The sequence below is a fragment of the Emys orbicularis genome, chromosome 2 (assembly GCF_028017835.1).
Source record: "Emys orbicularis isolate rEmyOrb1 chromosome 2, rEmyOrb1.hap1, whole genome shotgun sequence".
Classification (NCBI taxonomy): Eukaryota; Metazoa; Chordata; order Testudines; family Emydidae; genus Emys; species Emys orbicularis.
The window spans coordinates 299,836,283-299,856,722 of NC_088684.1; the positions used below are offsets into that span (position 1 = coordinate 299,836,283).

Below are 20,440 nucleotides of genomic sequence, written 5' to 3' on the forward strand. Positions count from 1 at the left end.
TGGTCCGAGTGCCCCTGGAGGTCACCCCTGCACAGTTCTGGTCTATGGGGTGCTGGGGAAGGGGGGTGCCGCGTGGTCCGAGTGCCCCTGGAGGTCACCCCTGCACAGTTCTGGTCTATGGGGTGCTGGGGAAGGGGGGTGCCGCGTGGTCCGAGTGCCCCTGGAGGTCACCCCTGCACAGTTCTGGTCTATGGGGTGCTGGGGAAGGGGGGTGCCGCGTGGTCCGAGTGCCCCTGGAGGTCACCCCTGCACAGTTCTGGTCTATGGGGTGCTGGGGAAGGGGGGTGCCGCGTGGTCCGAGTGCCCCTGGAGGTCACCCCTGCACAGTTCTGGTCTATGGGGTGCTGGGGAAGGGGGGTGCCGCGTGGTCCGAGTGCCCCTGGAGGTCACCCCTGCACAGTTCTGGTCTATGGGGTGCTGGGGAAGGGGGGTGCCGCGTGGTCCGAGTGCCCCTGGAGGTCACCCCTGCACAGTTCTGGTCTATGGGGTGCTGGGGAAGGGGGGTGCCGCGTGGTCCGAGTGCCCCTGGAGGTCACCCCTGCACAGTTCTGGTCTATGGGGTGCTGGGGAAGGGGGGTGCCGCGTGGTCCGAGTGCCCCTGGAGGTCACCCCTGCACAGTTCTGGTCTATGGGGTGCTGGGGAAGGGGGGTGCCGCGTGGTCCGAGTGCCCCTGGAGGTCACCCCTGCACAGTTCTGGTCTATGGGGTGCTGGGGAAGGGGGGTGCCGCGTGGTCCGAGTGCCCCTGGAGGTCACCCCTGCACAGTTCTGGTCTATGGGGTGCTGGGGAAGGGGGGTGCCGCGTGGTCCGAGTGCCCCTGGAGGTCACCCCTGCACAGTTCTGGTCTATGGGGTGCTGGGGAAGGGGGGTGCCGCGTGGTCCGAGTGCCCCTGGAGGTCACCCCTGCACAGTTCTGGTCTATGGGGTGCTGGGGAAGGGGGGTGCCGCGTGGTCCGAGTGCCCCTGGAGGTCACCCCTGCACAGTTCTGGTCTATGGGGTGCTGGGGAAGGGGGGTGCCGCGTGGTCCGAGTGCCCCTGGAGGTCACTCCTGCACAGTTCTGGTCTATGGGGTGCTGGGGAAGGGGTGCTCCCAGCAGAGCTCCCAGTGCAGACCTGGGGCCTACGCCTTGGTGGTTGCTGGGCTCAGTCAGGGCCCTGTGCTGCTTCCCCCTCAGTGAGTGGCCTCTCTGAGCTCGGGTGCAGCGGCCCAGAGCAGGGCAGGGAGGCGGCTGCTGTGCTGGGAGGGTGTTTCAGTTCTCTCCTCTCCGTGTGTGGGGTGGGAGCCCAGGGCGTCCCTGCGGGCAGAGGGCAGGGCAGGGTGGGGATGCTGGGGGCTGATGACTCAACTCCCCAGCCAGGGGCTGACGGCGTCTTTTCTCTGTTCTGCAGATTCGTTTGTGAACAGCCAGGAATGGACCCTGAGCCGCTCGGTGCCTGAGCTCAAAGTGGTGAGTGCTTGGCCCAGCCTGCTCTGCCTGCAGAGCCCCTTGGAGGGCCTGTGGCTGGGGCCTGTGCCTGCTTGTGAGCGGTGGGAGTGAGACCCCCCTGCTCTGCGGAAGGTGGGGCAGGGCTGCCGTGTGCATGTCCCCTTGGATGGTGTCGGGTGCAGGGGCTGGGTGCTCTGGACCCCTGGGAATGAAGTCAGACGGGCCCTCTGGCAGCGTGACTCCCCTGGGACGTGCTCTCACCAGGGCAAGTCCCCTCCTCCTGGGTCTGACCTCGGAGCATTCAGCCCCTGTTCACACCGTGAGCACCCCGCAGCGAGTAGGGGACACCTGGGGAAGCCTCACATGCCCCCAAAGGGCCCTGCCCCCCAAACCGCAGCCAGCAGTGACTCCCAGCCAGTGTGGGACAGACGGGTTATTAGTCACCAGGAGCCCAGCATAGAGCAGAGCTTGTGAGCACAGGGAGCAGGAACATTCAGCCAAGTCCATCTTGGGGGGGATCCAGAGCCCTGGACTCTCCCCCCTGAGTCCCAAACCAGGAGACTGACTCGCTTCCAGCCACCCAGCCTCAGGCACACCCAGCTGCCGCTACTCCGGCCTTTGTGTCTTTCCTGGGCAAACTGGTCACCTGGTCTCCACCTCTCGCTTCGTTCGCCAACTCGTGGCAGGGGGTCCGGCCATCAGTTGCCAGGATACAGTGTTGACACCGGCCTTCTCTGGCAGTCACACCTGCCCTCTAGGGGTCTCTGATCACACACCCTTATCCCACCACCTAGAGACTTGTGCAACACACAAGGGAAACTGAGGCACCCGCAGTATTCATACAAAACATTAAGAAAACTCATTTTGTCACAGACAGGAAAGGCTGCTGGGCTGGGGTTGGGTCCTTAGACGTGAAAGCCCCAGGGACCGTCCTGCCCATCCCATCCAGCCTCCTGCAGAGTCCAGAGCAGGGACCCTCGCCCAGGGACTCCAGCCCAGCCCAGCCCATCTGGCAGAACTAGAGCAGGTGTGTTAGAGAGACGCCCGGTCTGGATTCACCCTGCGTGATGGAGTCTCTGCCCCCCTCCCCCTGGTCAGCTGTTCCATTGTTTGTCTCCATTCAGCCCCCATCTGTTCCTGGTGTCCTGTTACAGGGTGATAGGTGCTGCTCCCGCAGTGCCTGGGGGAACCAAGCTCCTCTCCCCTCCCCTCCCCTCTGCCTTACTGTTGGCTGCTTCATATATCCCCCCCGTGCAGCCTCGCACCGTTCAGGGCACTCGTGTGTGTGGCCCTGGGCCTGGCAGCAGTGTCGAGGTACCTGGATTTCCCTCCCGCTGACGGTGTGTCTCCCACCTGGCCTTAGAATTCGGGACCCAGATTCAATTCTGGGCTATGCCACAGACTCTCTGTGTGACCTTGGGCAGGTCCCTTTGTCCCTGTGAGCCTGAGCCCCATCCGTGCGAGCCTTTGCCGCGCAGTTCGCTGGGTGTGCAGCATGTGCTCAGAACGGGGGCCAGCTCTCCCTGTGCGTCGCACCGGCAAAGAGCTCCTGGCATGGCTAGGTCCTGCCCAGTCTCCCACGGGCCCTCAGTGGGTGCCCTCTCGCCAGCACCCCACCTGGCTGGCGCTGGGTCTGACAGCGGCACCTCAGCATGCCTGGGACTTGTTCTCTATCTGCACAGAACTTCAGGGATTTTAAGTCTGGAAAACCTGGCCTGTAGTGAGAGACTGGAGAAGCTCATTCTGCTTAGCTTAGCAAAGGGACGGTTCACAGCCCAGAAGTTGATGTCGGCAAAGTTCAAACTGGAAATAAGCAAATTTTTTCCCAGCAAGGATAACGCCCCATTGGAACAGCTGGCCTGGGCATGGGATGGGTGTGACGGGTTCCCCCCTGGGGCGCCACGTGGAACTGGGGTACCGCTGAGCCCCCTGACCCACCAGCCTGGGCTCTCTCTCACACTGTACTGATGTGACAAGCTACAAAGCCCTCTCCAGCCTGCATGTTCACCAGCACACACACAGGTAGGGACACACGCAGCTGCAGTTACATACAGGCTCTCTGACCAGCCCCTGCATAGGAAGGCTACAGTTAAGGCAACTCCCAGCTCCCCAGGCATGCACCCCTTCTGGAATATAAACCCAGAATTATACCATCTTGCGCTGCCCAGGGAACTGTACAGCGTAAGCTCATAAAATTTGCTCCCTCCCTCAATGTGGAGAGGAATATGCAACAGCCTTTGCCCCTGAGTTATGATTCCCACACACTGGTTTAGATGAAGCAAAAACAAGTTTTATTAACTACAAAAGATAGATTTTAAGTGAGTATAAGGGATAGCAAACAGATCAAAGCAGATCACCCAGCAAATAAACAAAAAACGCAAACTAAACTTAATATGCTAGATAGATTGGATATGAATAGCAGATTCTCACCCTAAGAGATGATACAGGCAGGCTGCAGATTCTTAGGGGGCAAACTGCACTTGCTCACAGCTTGGAATCCCCAGTTGTTCCAATCCCTCTCGCCTGGGTCCAGCACTTCCCAAGATGGAATGTAGAGACGTGGTCTCATCACATGTCCTTGTAGAGTCATAGCAGCCATCCTCCTTCTGGCACCTGGGGAGGAGGAGAAAATGGCACACAGGGCAGCCCAGCCGTGTGCCCCTTGTGGATGGGCAGTCGTGGTGTGGTCGCCGTTCCTCAGGGGGTTAACCCTCACCCAGCCACACGCTGCATGGCGGTGTCACACCCCGTCACACAAGGTTACCCTGAGCCAGATTGATCAGGTTGTCCATTCTTCCAAGTGTCAGGCCCGCTTGGGCTCAGAGTGGTGGGGAGAGCCGATGTGGTGCGGCACCTGGATGCTGTCTCCTACCATGCTGTATTTATCCGGCCACACACAAAACTGTCAGAAAAGAATGGGACCAGGTTACAAAGTTGAGCACTCGGGAGTCTGGAAATGCCAGAAATGAGCCTTCCCTCGTCCCTGGGGTGTCTACTCTGGCACTGGGTTTGTCTGGGTGAGTTTCCCACAGGACCATGACTTGTTCAGTGCACGGGTTTCCTAGCTACGGAGATGGAATTTCCTAGCGTTTTTTTTGAAAACAGAAAAATGGAGGGAAAAATTCATTTATATACAACTGTGAGCATCTTTGCCTCAGTCACCAGCAGGGTTTGAACTCAGAACTTCTGGGTGCAGGGCAAACCTCTACCATTTGTGCTAACAGAGGAACTACATTAGCTAGCAGCAGTGGTAGGTTATATCCTCTGTGAAGCAGCCACTAGAGGCAGATGCAAAACACACTGGGTTATTTATACATGAGTAGCCCCACTTTACAGACAGCTTAGCCAAGGCCAAAGATCTGCAGGTTCTTTCTGCGAGGCAGCGTGGCTCAGGATCCGATTCTGTCAGAGGTCACGGATTCTCTGACTTTAATAGACCTTCATGACTTCTTCGGTTTCAGCTGGCCGCAGAGGCGCAGGAGCAACTGTCAGCCCCTGCCCAGGAGTAGCAGCCCAGGGCAGGAGCAGCGGCTGGGCTGGGTCAGCCCCTGCCGCAGGTGCAGCCCCTGGGGCCGAAGCAGCAACGGGCTGGGTCAGCCCCCATCACAGGAGCAGTGGCTGGGGCAGAAGCAGCGGCCAGTGGTCAGTCCCTGGCGGGGCTCTGACTTTTAGTCCCCCCGACCCCAGGGTATTTTTAGTAAAGGTCAAGGACACATCACCGGCTTCCGTGAATTTTTGTTTGTTGCCCACGATCTGTCCGTGACTTTTACTAACAGCACTTATGGCAAAATCTTAACCTCAAGCAGAGCTAAGCAGCTGAGACTTGGGTCTGCTCCGTTACCCACTGTTACGCTCCCAGCTCTGCAAAGTTACAGGCTGATACTGGCCTGCTTCCCAGTGTGGGGCAACGAGGCCTTGGTCAGAGGAAGGGACGTGCACCCAGGAACAGCCTCAGGAGAAGAGGTGCGGTAAGAACTCTCCTTCTCCCGGCTCCTGGCCAAGTGCCGCTTTCCCTAGGCCGGGGGATTTTGATGAGGGAGAGCAGCAGGTGAAGGACCCATGCTGTCTTTGTGCGGGGCGCTCAGTGGGGCTGGAGGAGCGTGCTCAGTGCAGATGGACAGTTCAGAAAAGGAAGGCACAAGCCAGCACCCAGCTGCACTGGACATGTGCAATTGGGGATTGACTACTCTACAGGTTAGAACTTGGCCACCTCTGACCAGGTTTTCCCAGACAGTGGAAGGTGCCTCCCTGACCCCCGGACTATCCTCGTGCCAACTTTCCAGTACCTGCTACAACCCCCCAGGCACCAGAGCTCTCCAGAGAAATGGTTTTTACCTGTTGGCGCCTGAGCTGGCTCTCCAAAAGAGCAGCATGTTATTGTGGCGACGCCCTGAATGAGCCAGCCAGAAGCAGGCACCGACTTGGCAAATCTCAGCCCAGGCAGCTCAAGTTTGGCAAAGTCATTAGCAACGGGAAACAGGCTTATAATGGGTCATGTCAGGCAACCGTAACTCCAGGCAGCGCAGCCAGCCCCGCTTGTAAATGTGTGATCTGCTGCTGGCGGAGAAAGGGCAGATCTTACACCCCCTTGCTGGATCCCAGGGAGCAGCTGTGGCCAGACCCACAGCCAGACGCTTTCTCTCTTTCTCTGCATCAGGAGCCGTGTGACTGGTCGTGTGGCCCATGGGAGGTTGGTGTAGGCTGGGAGAAGGGTCTCCTCCCCTGTGGGGCAGGCAGGGACTTGACAGCACAAGTGTCCATCGAAGCAACGGGAGATCTGGGGGCTGTGGAGGGGTGGCTGCCCACTTACCTTCAGCCACCCTCCCTTGAGCCAGCAGGGCTCCGGCATCTGCTCTCCGCTCCCATCCAGTGCCAGGCCGCGCAGTGCTCTGCCTGGTGAACCCCAGAATGCCACTGGATGGCAAGCTGGGGTGTGCAGTGGCTGGGCCCTCTCAGGGGGGCCCTGCTGCCCGAGCAGTAAGCGTGTGTGTCACCCCCACTGGCCTGGCCAGTGCTGGCCCCGTGTCGATGGGCCAGGCCCTGTAGTGATATTAGCGCGGAGGGGGCAGGGCGCTTTCACGCATCTTTGTGTTGCAGGGCATCGTGGGGAACCTGTCCAGCGGCAAGTCAGCCTTGGTGCATCGCTACCTGACTGGCACGTACGTGCAGGAGGAGTCCCCAGAAGGTAAGGGCCTTGCCCTCCTGGGGGCTGTCCCCATGCTGAGCTCTGGGCTCTGACTCCTAATCCCTGGCTCAGGAGGTGACCCCCCAGCTAGACTTCTCTCTGGGCAGAGCCAGCCTCACAGCTGCCCCCAGGCGTCTGCCCACCCGGGTGTGTCCCTGGAGGTGTGCACCCTCCATTCACCCCCCGCCCCCGGCTCAGTGCGCTGCTTTGCCTTGTCCCCAGGTGGCCGGTTTAAGAAGGAGATCGTAGTGGATGGTCAGAGTTACCTATTGCTGATTCGAGATGAAGGGGGCCCCCCCGAGCTCCAGGTAAGAGCTCCCCTCTCCCCCGCACAAATCCTGCCCCTTGAGAGCCCTGTGCAAGGAGCAGAGAGCTATGGGGAAGGAGAGGAGGCCGCTGGCCTGGCCGTCAGTCCGGGAAGAGGCCCTGTCCTGGAGGCGTCAGGGGGTTTGGATCTCACAACAGGGTTGGATGGGAGACCAGGAAACGCTTAAAAGCTGCAGGGAGCGGGGTGGGGCTCAGCAGGGGGGCTGGGCTGCAGAGAATGAGGCGGGGGCTCATTGGGGCAGGGGCTCGGTGGGGCAGGTGCAGGGCTGCAGGGGGCAGGGCGGAGGCTCAGTGGGGCAGGGGCTCAATGGGGCAGGCACTGGGGTTCAGGGATCGGGACAGGGGCTTGGTGGGGCAGGCGCAGGGCTGCAGAGAGCGGGGCGAGGGCTCAGTGGGGCAGGGACTCAATGGGGCAGGCACTGGGGTGCAGGGATCGGGGCAGGGGCTTGGTGGGGCAGGCGCAGGGCTGCAGAGAGCGGGGCGAGGGCTCAGTGGGGCAGGTGCAGGGAGTGGGGCAGGCGCTGGGGTGGGGGCTCAGTGGGGCAGGCGCTGGGCTGATGGTCGGTGTCTCCCCCAGTTTGCCGCCTGGGTGGACGCCGTGGTGTTTGTCTTCAGCCTGGAGGACGAGATCAGCTTCCAGACGGTGTATAACTACTACCTGCGGCTCTGCAGCTACCGCAGCACGGCCGAGGTGCCCATGGTCCTGGTGGGGACGCAAGGTGAGAGGGACCCAGGGCGAGCGCTGCCGAGACACCCCGGGGTGCCAGGGCTGGCCCTGCCTGTAAGGGGCTCACAGGGACTCCGTGTGGGGCCTGGGCTTTCACTTCTGGGGGGGCCAGTCGCTCCCCCCACCCAGCCTGTCCTGCACTGGGGCGGCAAGCCCCACCGGGAACATCAAACACCATGCCACATGGGGCCAGCTGCTGCCTCTCCCTCCCTCCCAGGCACCCTGAGGTGTCCGGCACCTTACCCACCCCAGCTCTGGGCCCCTCCGAGGCGTCTGGCACCTCCCCCACCCCCGCTCTGGGCCATGCTGAGGCGTCCGGCACCTTCCCCACCCCAGCTCTGGGCCCCCCTGAGGTGTCCTGGCACCCCCCGCAGGAGGCTGGAGTCAGGCAGAGGGTGGAGAGGGGGTCTTAGGGGCTCACCAAGGATCTCAGCCCAAGCAGGCCCGCATGGCCCAGCAAGGCCGGTGTGATAGGCGGATGAATCTCTCGGGGCCCTGGGCAAAGACTGAAGGTGCAGGGAAACTTCTCCAGGTCCTGCCAGTGCCAGGTGCAGAGGAGGAGATGGGTCGGGCAGACCTGCCCAGGCTGGCACAGTGGGCTCGGGGGAAGGTGACTGGGTGCATGGGGGCTCCTGTGGGCGGGGCTGGCCAGGGGATTTGAGCCGGGAGGAGCTTCCCCTTCGGTCAGAACCGGGGGCACAAGGCAGAAGCCGGCCGTTCTGCAGCAGAAGGGGGTGAACGAGGCGCCTGGGGCACGTCCGCGCTAGGCTGCAGCTGGCAGCCAGCATCCCAGGCTGCTCCGGCTGCGGCTCAGGCTCTCAAGCCTTGGTGGAAGTGACGCCTCTCAGACTGCAAAGGCCTAGAGCTGGCATTAGCGTTCCTGCCTCTGCCTCGCGCAGGATGGTCCATGTGGCCACGAGGCCAAGTCCTGCCTTGCAGGGGTCCCACACATGTTAGCCAACACGCACGCAGGGCAGGGGGTGGAGGCGGGAGGGGGTGGGGGACTTCGGCATGGACAGCCAGAGCTCCAGGACTTCTGAAACCTTGATGTGTGCCTGTGATTGTAGACAGAAGGGCGGGGCGGGTGGGGAGTGGGATTGCCAGGGGCCGGGGAGGTTGTTCTGGGCATGGGAGTGGCAGTGGGGGTGCTGTAGCCAGAGCTCCAGTGCTTGTGGGGGGTTGAGAAATTCCTAGGGTTAGGGTACAAGGAATTAAAGCTAGCGGAGAATCGTCAGTGGTGTCTGCAGGGTGGGGACGGTACCTTTCCGACCCAAGTCCTCGGACCCCCGGCGTGGGTTGTGGAACCGGGGAATCTGGAGGCAGGGGTGGTGGGGAGGACGAGGGCTGTCCGGTTTCCAATAACGTGCTGTGGAACCCGCCTATCTCAGCCCGAGACAGATGGGGCCTGGGCTTTGGAGCTGGTTATCCTAGCCCTCGATGGGGCTGGAGGGACCCCGGGAATGTGCTGTGGGACCCTGGTATCTTGGGGGGCTCCAGGGTGGGATGGGGGTGTGGAAACCTGTTTTCTAACTCTTCCTCTCTTTGGTTTCCAGACGCTATCAGTGCCACCAATCCTCGTGTCATCGATGACTCTCGGGCCCGCAAACTCTCCAACGATTTGAAGCGCTGCACGTACTACGAGACCTGTGCCACCTACGGCCTGAACGTCGAGAGAGTCTTCCAGGATGGTAACTGCGGCGCTGCGCCCGTCCCTGCCCCCTCGCTCTCCCGCAGATACGGTGCTCTGGCACCTGCAGCCCTCGATACCTGCGACTGGCTCGCTGGAGTGCTTGTCTCTCCCAGGGGGCCTGTGTGAGCCAAAGGGATTGCGAGGCCGGAGAAATGGGCGATTGCAAATGTACTGGGAGGCAGAGGAAATCCAGCTGAACCCTTTGTATCTAGACGTGCTGTGGGGAGGGGAGCAGCCGAACTGCTGGCCGGAGCAGCTGCCCCGAGCAAGGGAACAGAGCACAGGAACAGCTGGGGTAGAAACGCTGCTGCTGTCGCTTGCACGGAGCAGGGGGCTCCAGGGGCTTGCAGCCGGAGCCTTCCTTGGGAGAGACGCTGCAAAGGCGGCTCTCCCTTCCCACCCCGTCTCTCCAGGGCGAGCTTGGCAGGGGCTGTGTGGCCGGATGGATTGGAGCTGCGTGCAGGGGAATGGGAGGAGGAGGAGAACTGTGCCACAGAGGAAGGGGCTGCAGGCCTAGAGGGTGGCATGGAAGGAGGTTTGGAAAGGACAGTGCACTGCTGACATGGGAGAGGCTGGTTGGAGCAAGGGGCAGCTGGAGTGGAAGTGCAAGGAACACAAGGGTGCAATGCAATCCACTGCGGCCGGGCTTGAGTTCTTCCTCTCCTGGTCCTAGAAGAGGGAAGTGTGGTCTAGTGGGCAGGGCCCCGGTTGATGCTGCCACTGACTGTGGGTGTGTCCTTCCCCTTTTGTAAGCTAGTCTTGCTCCCCCTCTGCAAAGCCTCTTGGGCTGCAGGGAAAAGGCTATCCAAGAGCTGAGGGTTAGAGGATTCACCTTCTGAAGGAAGAGAAGGAAGTGTAGCAGTGATAATCCTGGTATTGAATCGTGTGCCTTTGGGAGGCTGGCAGGGAATACGTGGTCTCGACAGGCCGGGTGTGCAGGGAGTGGAGGAGCCAGATTTTCTTGGCTTTAGATTGCAATAAAGCGTTCGGTGCTTTCGGACCTCCTGGGGGTTGCTGACATCCCCCTCCCCACACTGCCCCGCTGGGAAACACTGCTCCTGGCCTAATGACTTCCTACCGAGGGGCCATCCCAGGTAAGTGGGATGGGCTGACCCAGAGAGAGCATGATATGGCCACAGATAAACCAGGAGGGGGTGGCAGAAGTGATGGCTCTAAAATGGCGGGGATCCAGAGCTGCTATCGAGAGGAGGTCTGGACAGTTAGGATGTAGTGGAGACCTGGATGAAACATGGATAAAGGATCGTCTGACGAGACACAGGGCAGTGGGCCTGGGCAGTGTGTGTTCTGGGAGATTATGGGAACTAGCGAACTGAATGTACCAGACACCGCCAATTCGTGCACTTGCGAGGGACTCACCAGTGTGCCCCGCAGCTTCAGCTCTGGGTGAAGTGTCTGTGATAGCTGGCACCTGCCTGTATGTCTCACCCGCTCTCTAGAACAGCTGTGAGCCCCTGGAGTGTGAGCAGCGTGGAGGGGCTTGCAGGGGGGAGCTGGCCAGACAAACTAGGTTGTTTCTGGACAGGATCCAGAGGGAAGCAGGTTCCTGGGAAGTGTCTGGTACCAGGTATCACTAAATCTGACTTGGAAATTCATTGAAATCAGCTGGAGGACGACCCTCTGCCTTGGGCCGAGGCTGGCTGCAGGGCAGTTCGGCAGATACCGATCCCCAGCAAAGGGGTGAGCTGAAGAAGGTGTCCAGTGTGGGCCCAGACACTGATGCCCTTTGGGCAAGTTACTTCACCTCTCAGCCTGTGAAGGGGGCCCATGACCCTAAGCTCCCTCCTGGGGCTGTGAGGACTTGGGGGCAGGGTTGGCAAAGGGCTGGGGCTGGTTTTCAGTAGTGACCTGGAAGGAGGCTGCGAGGTGTTGGTCAGCCGGGAGGAGAAGCGAACGCAGCCAAGCCAGGGAAGTGATCCAGAGGGGGTGAGAGGCCTTGGAAGGAAATGGCAGAATGGGGGGTGAGGGGGCTGGATTGTAGCGAAGGTCGGGGCTCCTGCTGCTTCAGCCCTGATGCAGGCTAACCCTGCTGAGAGCGGCTGTCTGTCACTCAGTGCCTGCAGTGCCAACGAATGCCTGGGCATCACCTCACCAGGGCTCCCAGCGTGGAGCTGAGCTGGTGACAGCAGCACCAGGGGAGCTGAGCCAGAACGAATGCAGTGATGCCCCAGGGACACATGACTGTGAGCCGGGAGCGAGTGGGGCAGACAGCAGAGGAGCTGGCCTGGTGAAGCGTTACTGACACTAGAGAGGTGACACTAACCACTGTGTGCTCGCACTAGCATACCCAGAGCACACTTGTCCACACACGTTGCACAGCGAGATCACCCCCCCTGGGAGTTGGGAGTTAGATTTGCTTCCGCTTCCACCAGTGCAGGGCCAGGATGGAAGGGGATCCCTGGTCTAATAGCCCTGGGGTGCAAACTGTCCCCCCACTACCATCCCGTGGTGCACTGGCCAGGCCTACTAGCTCCAGTAGTAGCCAATGTCTGCTAGGGATCAACAAGTTCAGATCAGCAGGCCCAGATAACATGCACCCAGCAGTCCTACCACAGCTGGCTGAGGAGATCTCTGGCCCACGGTTGATAGTTTTTAATAAATCTTGGAATACTGGGGACATTCCAGGAGACTGGAGGAGTATCACTGTTGTGCCAATATTCAGAAAGGCAAGAGGGATGATATGGGCCCATTAGCCTGGCACCCGTCCTGGGGAAAGTGAGACAGGATTCAGTGGATAAATTGAAGGATGGGAATATCATTAATGCCAGTCGAGATGGGTGTATGGAAAATAGGCGTCTGACGTAAAGCTTTGCCTCCACATACAGAGCTGCCCTGGTGCAGCTCCGCCCCGTCGCGCTTCGTGAAGATGTTCCTACGCCGACGGGCGAGGGAGCTTCTCCTGTTGGCGTAGGTATCCCGCCTCCCCGAGAGGCGGTAGCTAGGTTGGCAGGAGAAGCTCTCCCATCGACAGAGCGATAAGTGCCTTGTGATGTAGCTATACCGACATAAGCATGTTGTGTAGACCAGGGCTTAGGGCTTGTCCACCCGGAGGCTGTAGTGTAGACATAGCCTATGTTGGCATCACTGATGTCACTCGGGTGTGAATAAACCACCCCGAGCGACATGAGTTACACCAACAGGCGTGCCGGTGTGCACAGCGCTGTGTCAGCACGAGAGCTTCTCCCCCACACAGCTTCTGCCGCTCGCGGAGGTGGTTTTATTATAGTGACAGGAGAGCTCTCTCCCGTCGGCATCGCTGCTGCAGCGCTGTACGTGTAGACGTGCCCTTAGTGCGCGGCAAGCGGGGATGTAAACCTAGAGCAACCTGGCCTGCCGCACAGCGCACTGTCAGTTCCTGGTGCTCACACAGCAGTAGGTCAGAGCACACTACAGCACCATTAGTGCACGGCAGCAGGGCCTGCTTGGCCAGTGAGTGTGCATCAGGCTAGTGTGCTTTAGAGTTACACCACGTCTCCATGTGGAGCCGCCCCTGGTACCACGTATTGATTTAGATGGACTATGTGGCCCGAACGTAAGAATGGCCCTACTGGGTCAGACCAAAGATCCATCCAGCCCAGTGTCCTGTCTTCCGACAGTGGCCAATGCCAGGTGCCCCAGAGGGAATGAACAGAACAGGGAATCATCCAGTGATCCATCCCCTGTCGCCCATTCCCAGCTTCTGACAAACAGAGGCTAGGGACACGGATGTAAGGTGTAAGCATGGCCCAGTCGCTGTCCAACATTAAACAGTTTTAAACAAGGTTTGAGGTTTGGTATCCAGAGACCGCAGCCTGCTTAGCACCGTGGCAAACACTCCACTAAACACTCTTGTTAACCTTGTATTAAAGCCACAGAAAAGAAGGAGTAACAGTTACAGCCCTTGAAAGGTTAACTATTAAATCAGGCTCTCATTTTAACAACATTCCTTCTCCCTTTCCCTTTAGCTGGGGAGAGATTTTAGAAGGAACCCCCTTGTTTGACCGTCACTGAGATGGTATCACAGATGGTAATAACGGAACACAGACATAATTAGATGGATGAGCTGGAGCGGTTGTTGTTGCTAAAGTCTGATCCCATTTCCTAGAAGACAAAACAAGCCAAACACACAGGAAAGGGGAGAGAAAAGAAAACGGAGAAAATGCAGCTTCTGTGTTAGCTGTCGACTTTCACTTGCCCTCTTCCCCTGCTGGAGAAACAGGGGCCAGCGCTTGGCTGGTCAGCCACTCCGAGGCCTTGCAAACTTGTACCAGCAACAGGCTGTCAGGCTTTAGATGCCGCTTTCAGGTCTCAGGCTTACGGCCGTGTTGCGAAATACCCCATTTTGGCCGGCTAAGCCGGGCTCCCGTTAGGCAGAAGGAAAAAGGAGAGGGCTAGGAAAGAGAAGGAGTGAGGCTGGGAAGGGGAAGGACACGTGTGTGTGTGTGTGGGGGGGGGGAGCCAAAGTCTCACACCGCAGGTGGCATTCGGGAATAGCTGGCGCTGGAGTCATCCGGCTCCCTCTCTGTGGCCCAGTGCGGCCAGCGCACCTCTCAGGATTAGGACGAAGAAGGTCCGGGGTCCCAGCAGGGGCTGGGGGAGGCAGTCATGAGGGTGAAGTGTGTTCATTGTGACATTTTATGAACTTTCAGTCACTTCTTACAGTTGAATTTACAATGAGGATTAATTTCTAGGCCCAATCATTACAGCCCACTGCGCGACATTCTGATTAAAATATCAGCATGATCCAGTATCAATGAAGCGCACATCAGATGGATTAAGAGCTGGCTGACATCTTAAAATGTAGTTATCAGTAGAGAGTCACCATTGAATGGCGGGGTCCACAGGGATTGGTTCTTGGCCCAATGCTAGTCAACATTTTCATCAGCGACCTGGAAGTCCATAGAAAATTACTGCTGATAAAATTTGTGGACGACATGAAGATTGGTGTCGGAGGAGATCAGACTAGTTGATGATGAGGTCTCTTGTGGACTTTGTCTGTGAGTTTCCAGTGTGATGCTAAGGCAAAAGCGTTAGTGTGATCTTTGTATGTATAAATGGGAATAGGAGTAGGGAAGTGATGTTACCTCTGTGCAGAGTTGGTGAGACCGATCCTGAACACTGCGGCCAGTTCTGGTGTCTGCATTTTTAAAAGGATGTTGAAAAGCTGGAGAGGGTTCAGAAAAGAGAGAAATGATTCACGGGCTGGAGAAAATGCCTGGCAGGGAGCGGCTCCAGGAGCTCGATTTGCGTAGCTTCTCACAAAGAGGACTGAGCGGTGACGTGACTACAGTGTACACGTACCTGGGCACTAGAGGGCTCTGTACTCTAGTGGAGACAGGCAGAACGCTGGCTGGAAGCTGACACCTGACACATTCAAACTAGAAATGAGGTGCACATTTTTAACAGTGTGATTAACCACTGCAACAAATTCCCCAGGGAAGCGGTGAGTTCTCCATTTCCGGATGTCTCTAGATCCAGACTGGGGACCTTTCTGGAAGATGCTTTATCTAAGCGCCAGTGACTGGGTTCAGTGCAGGGATCCCTGGGTGAAACTGAATGATCCATCAGACACAGGAGGTCAGATGATCTGATGGTCCCTTCTGAGATTAAACGTTGAGAGTCTGTGACCTGTCTGGTCTGCTTCCTTCACTCTGCTGCGCAGGGATCAAGTTTTCTACAGCCTCCTCCATGTGCAATAGCACTGCAGGTGCCATGGAGCTCAATTTTTGTCACCCATTTTGCCAGTATCAACATCCTGAGTGATGATTATTCCCTTCTACTCCTGTTGCTGGCACGTCTCGGAGGCCTTCCTCTGAGCGTGCTGCTGGAGGTAGCCGATGTGCAGGCAACGGGGAGATGGGCTGTGCTGAATTCACTCTGCTCCGCTCCGGGCTCTGGAGAGCTGTGGAGAAGGGAAGGGACGTCGGTTCTGGTTGTTAGGGTCGGGGTAGCAGGGGTGAAGCAGTGGGACCCCTCAGCTCTCTGAAGCTCTGGAATGAATTCTCAGTGTTCGTCTTTCTGCCAGTCTGAGATGCAGCAGGACAGCACAAAGGCTTCACACGCTGCTGCGGCCATAGACTGGGAATGAGGGGAGAGTGCTGGGTCTGTGAGTGCAGGGACAAGGGGTGCGGTTGAGATATTGCTGGGATGCCAGGATCTGTTCAGTGCCTCTCAGGATCCGGACACAGTAGCAGAGACAGTGACCAAGCCAGTTTGGCAGGAGGAGGAGCCCGCTAGCACAGGTAAGCAGTGTGTGCTCTGGGGCCCGATGCTGCTGGCTCAGGGAGAGTTTTGAATGAATGCTGCCTTTAGTGTTGTATAAAGGAGCGGTTACGATCTTGTCTGAGAGCACAGCAGTGTGTCTCTCCCCATGTCCTACTAGTCCCTGCTCCCCACCCATCACTGCTCAGCCCCTCCCCACCTGACCCCATTCAGCTCTGGTTATCAACCCACTATCATAAGAACATAAGGCCACCTGATTAGGATGGTGATAGTGACTGTGACTGACTGTGAAATGCTCAGGGAGATTAGAGGGGCTATTAAAATAAAAAACTCAATAATAATAATGGGGGATTTCAGCTATCCCCATATTGACTGGCTACATGTCACCTCAGGACGGGATGCAGAGATAAAATTTCTTGACACCTTAAATGACTGCTTCTTGGAGCAGCTAGTCCTGGAACCCACCAGAGCAGAGGTAATTCTTCATTTAGTCCTAAGTGGAGCACAGGATCTGGTCCAAGAGGTGAATATAGCTGAACTGCTTGGTAATAGTGACCATAATATAACTAAATGTAACATCCCTGTGGCGGGAAAACACCACAGCAGCCCAACACTGGAGCATTTAATTTCAGCAAGGGGAACTACACAAAAATGAGGAGGTTTGTTAAACAGAAATTAAAAGGTACAGCGCCAAAAGTGAAATCCCTGCAAGCTGCGTGGATATTTTTTAAAGACACCATAATAGAGGCTCAACCTCAATGTATCCCCCAAGTTAAAAAACATAGTAAGAGAACCAAAAAAGCACCACTGTGGCTAAACAGCAAAAGTAAAAGAGGCAGTGAGAGGCAAAAGGGCATCCTTTAAAAAGTGGAAATTAAATCCCAGTGAGGAAAATAGAAAGGAGCATAAACATTGGCTAACGAAATGTAAAAATACAATTAGGAAGGCCAAAAAAGAATTTGAGGCACAGTTAGCCAAAGACTCAAAAAGGAATAGCAAAAAAAAATTTAAGTACATCAGAAGCAGGAAGCCTGCTAAACAACCAGTGGGGCCACTGGGCGATCGAGATGCTAAAGGAGCACTCAAGGACGATAAGGACATTGCAGAGAAACTAAATGAATTCTTTGCATTGGTCTTCACGGCTGAGGATGTGAGGGAGATTCCAAAACCTGAGCCATTCTTTTTAGGTGACAAATCTAAGGAACTGTCCCAGATTGAGGTGTCATTAGAGGAGGTTTTGCAACAAATTGAAAAACTAAACAGTAATAAGTCACCAGGACCAGATGGTATCACCCAAGAGTTCTGAAGGAACTCAAATGTGAAATTGTTTAGTCTGCAGAAGAGAAGAGTGAGGGGGGGATTTGATAGCTGCTTTCAACTACCTGAAGGGGGGGTCCAAAGAGGATAGAGCTCGGCTGTTCTCAGTGGTGGCAGATGACAGAACAAGGAGTAATGGTCTCAAGTTGCAGTGGGGGAGGTTTAGGTTGGATATTAGGAAACACTATTTCACTAGGAGGGCGGTGAAGCACTGGAATGGGTTACCTAGGGAGGTGGTGGAATCTCCTTCCTTAGAGGTTTTTAAGGTCAGGCTTGACAAAGCTCTGGCTGGGATGATTTAGTTGGGGATTGGTCCTGCTCTGAGCAGGGGGTTGGACTAGATGACCTCCTGAGGTCTCTTCCAACCCTGATATTCTATGATTCTATGATTGTATGATTGCAGATAATTTAAATCAGCTTCTGTACCAAATGACTGGAGCATAGGCGCTGACTTCTGCTCGCGCCAGTGGATGCTCGACCCTCCTCTGCCCCCAGCCCCGTCCCGACTCCACCCCTTTCCCACCCCCTCCCGCCCCTTCCCCGCCCCCATTCCAACCCCTTCCCCAAAGTCCCTGCCCCAACTCTGCCCCCTTCCTGCCCCTATTCCGACTCCTTCCCCAAATCCCCGCCCCGGCCCCACCTCCTCCCCCCTTCCCGGAGCTTGCTATGCCACCAAACAGCTGTTTGGCAGCGGCAAGCGCTGGGAGGTAGGTGGAGGAGTGGGGACACGGCACGCTCAGGGGAGGAGGCGGAGGCAGAGGTGAGGTGGGACGAGGCGGGGAGGGGAGCTTGGCTGCCAGTGGGTGCAGAGCACCCACTAATTTTTCCCTGTGGGTGCTCCAGCCCCGGAGCACCCACGGAGTCGGCGCCTATGGACTGGAGGATAGCTAATGTGATGCCAATTTTTAAAAAGGGAAGTTCCATGTGTTGCCCTGTCCCCTCTAAACTGGCTTGGAGCTCTCTGCCTAACGATGCCTGCGTCTGTGTGGCTGTCGGAATGACGCCTCTCTCTGCGGAGGGACAGCGTCCGTTCTCAGTGCAAGGGGCTGCACCAAGGGGAGTCACCAAATGCCTGGGAGTGGCTCATGTCCATCTCGGGTGTCAAGATGTTCCCATCGCTAGACAATTGGCTAGTTTGTCCCCGTTCTCCTCAGGCATTCAGGGAATCATTCAAGGTGTTCCAGGCCCTCGGTCTCTGGATTCGAGACAAGTCCACTCTCTTGCCTGCCCAAAGAATCTCCTTTGTGGGGCCATCAAGGGCTCAGGCCAGGCCAAGGCATTTCTTCCAGGGATGTTTGCCAGTTAGCCTTCTCCTGAGGCAGGATCCTCAGAGATCAGTGTGAGTCTGCCTGGGACTAAGGGACATCTGGTCTTGTCACACATACGTTGGCGTCGCTGCAAATGAGGCTGCCACAGCCCTGGCTGGCTGCAGGATTCACACTCAGTGCAGATGACGAGGCAGTGCTCCCTGGCCCACCTCTTGGTGGGAGCTCCTGGGCGCTGGGGTGAAGGGAGTGCAGCTGAGTTCTCCGAGCCCCTCCGTGGGATGATCACCGAGGCTGTGGCTGGTTCCCCAGAATGGACAGCTCGTGGGAGTGAGATGTTTGGGGACCGTGTTCTGCAGCAGTGTCTGGAACCGAGAGCTGGGAGATGGTCTGGAAAATCGTCTGTGCTGCTGCTCAGGGGATGTGATGTTGTGTTGCCCAATCACACGTGAACACTTCCTATTCCATCACCAAACCAGTGCATATTCCCAGACCTGTCAGGTGGGAATGGCTCTGTGGGACTGGTGCTTGGCTCGTCATCCAGCCGGCAAAGAGAGCACTGGAGATGGCCGTGGGCACGGGGAGGAAGGCTGGGTCTGGTGGTTGGAGACCTGGGTTCAGTTCCTGCTCCACAGCAAACATCCTTTGTGATCCTGGCTGTGTCCCATGGGGCTTGTCTGCACGGGACATTACTGTGCAACAAGCCAGAGTGTGAATCTGCAGCGCCCTAGCTGGCCACACAGTGACGTCCCATGTAGACAAGCCCTTGGTCTCTCTCTCTCTGCCTCAGTTTCCAACTGCAAAATGGGGTAACAGCCCTGCCCCCCCCTCACAGGGGCACTGTGACGATAAATACACTAAAGATTGTGAGGAGCCCAGATGCAGTATCTATGACAGGGACAGGAATCCTGCTTGAAACAGGCCCCGGTGGATCTGCTGTTAAAGAAGTGGCGGACCCCTCTCCAGCAAGCATCAGTGTGAAGTGCCCTATGCTGTGCCCCAGAGACTCCATCCCATGGCCGTGCCAGGCTGGAGCATCTCCCCACTGCCAGAGCTTGAGTCATGCTGGTTGCTGCAGCCTGGGCTAGGTCCTCCCAAATCTCTTATGGGAGCCTTCATTTTTCCTACTGGTACCCCGAGCCCTGCTGTCTCAAGCAGAGGCGTAGCGAGCGCCCTCCGACCGGAGGGGGCCCCCGCAAGGAAGGGGGCCCCTAAAAGTGGCAAAATAAATACCGCATTCCAGTTTCTGCATTGTAAGGGGCCCCGCCTGGACATATGTTCGGAGGGGGCCACGTTCTTTGTTTCTACGGCCCTGGTCTCAAGGAGATTGGCTGATCCTGCCTCCTGCTCGGGAATTGCGCCACCTCCTGGCCTGAATCTCAGGGCAGCATTTCAGACCTGCTGAGCCCAGCGGGCGTGCAGACGGCATGCAGAAAGCCCTCTGCTCTGGGGAGGGAAAAGGTTCTCTGTGGGCAGCAGATAATGTTTGCCTGTCCCCTGCCTGTCTAATCTCTTTGGGACTGTTGGCTAGAGCTGAAGTCTCTGGGCCGCTCCTTGTCTTCTCCCCATGAACCCCCCAGTGGAAAGTCCCGCGGATTTTAGTTACCCTGCTGTTGCAGGATTCCTGAAGCCCTGGCTAATACCTCCAGAGAGCCTGCTGCATCATGGGACCTTCACCTGGAGCTCTCTCTCCTTCCTGCCTTTGAAGACCCTGGGCCATATCCTCGTGGGGTGTAAATGGAGGCTGCCCCACTGGAATCACTGCAGCTGTTCTGACTTACCCGGCTGAGGGTCTGGCCGGATGGCTTCCTCACCGTTCCGTTCGCCTGACTCCGCTTGCTACGTCTGTGCTGTGAGGGAGGGGTGCGATCCCCAGGTCGCGTAGACGCACTCGCGCATTGAGAGAGCGCGCTGAAACGCGTAACGTCGCCGAGGTAGTCTGGGCAGCCGCCAGTACGTACCCCGGGGGCTCAGCGGGTTTGTACCTGGCACAGCCAGCCCCTGCCTGTGCTCCTGCAGCTCCGCTCCTGGTTTTAGCAGGTAGCGTGTATGCGATTCACGCCCTGGCGCGTAACACAGACATTGGCTCAGGGAGGGTTCGGTTTTAATAACGGATCCTCCCTTTGCCGTATTCTACAGGGGCTAACGTGTCCTGAGTCCTCATCCCAAACGTATGCCAGAGGCGCTGTCTGAAATCCACCTGCATCAGACCTCTCTAATCTCCCTGTTCTCGGCCAAGGACTTCGCCCCCCAGGGAAGTCAGACTCCGCGTTGTAGATGTC

The 20,440-nt window shown here is 57.5% G+C and overlaps 1 protein-coding gene across 3 annotated transcripts in view; it reads left to right on the forward strand.

The window, feature by feature from the left end:
* The window catches only part of AGAP3 (ArfGAP with GTPase domain, ankyrin repeat and PH domain 3), a 213,330-nt gene that overhangs the window by 89,991 nt on the left and 102,899 nt on the right, over positions 1-20,440 (forward strand). For all 3 annotated transcript variants that reach the window (XM_065399676.1, XM_065399677.1, XM_065399673.1), the window contains exons 2-6: positions 1,391-1,449; positions 6,526-6,613; positions 6,836-6,921; positions 7,518-7,659; positions 9,221-9,355. In XM_065399676.1, the coding sequence (XP_065255748.1) occupies positions 1,391-1,449; positions 6,526-6,613; positions 6,836-6,921; positions 7,518-7,659; positions 9,221-9,355 (510 nt within the window). The remainder of the gene's footprint in view (positions 1-1,390; positions 1,450-6,525; positions 6,614-6,835; positions 6,922-7,517; positions 7,660-9,220; positions 9,356-20,440) is intronic.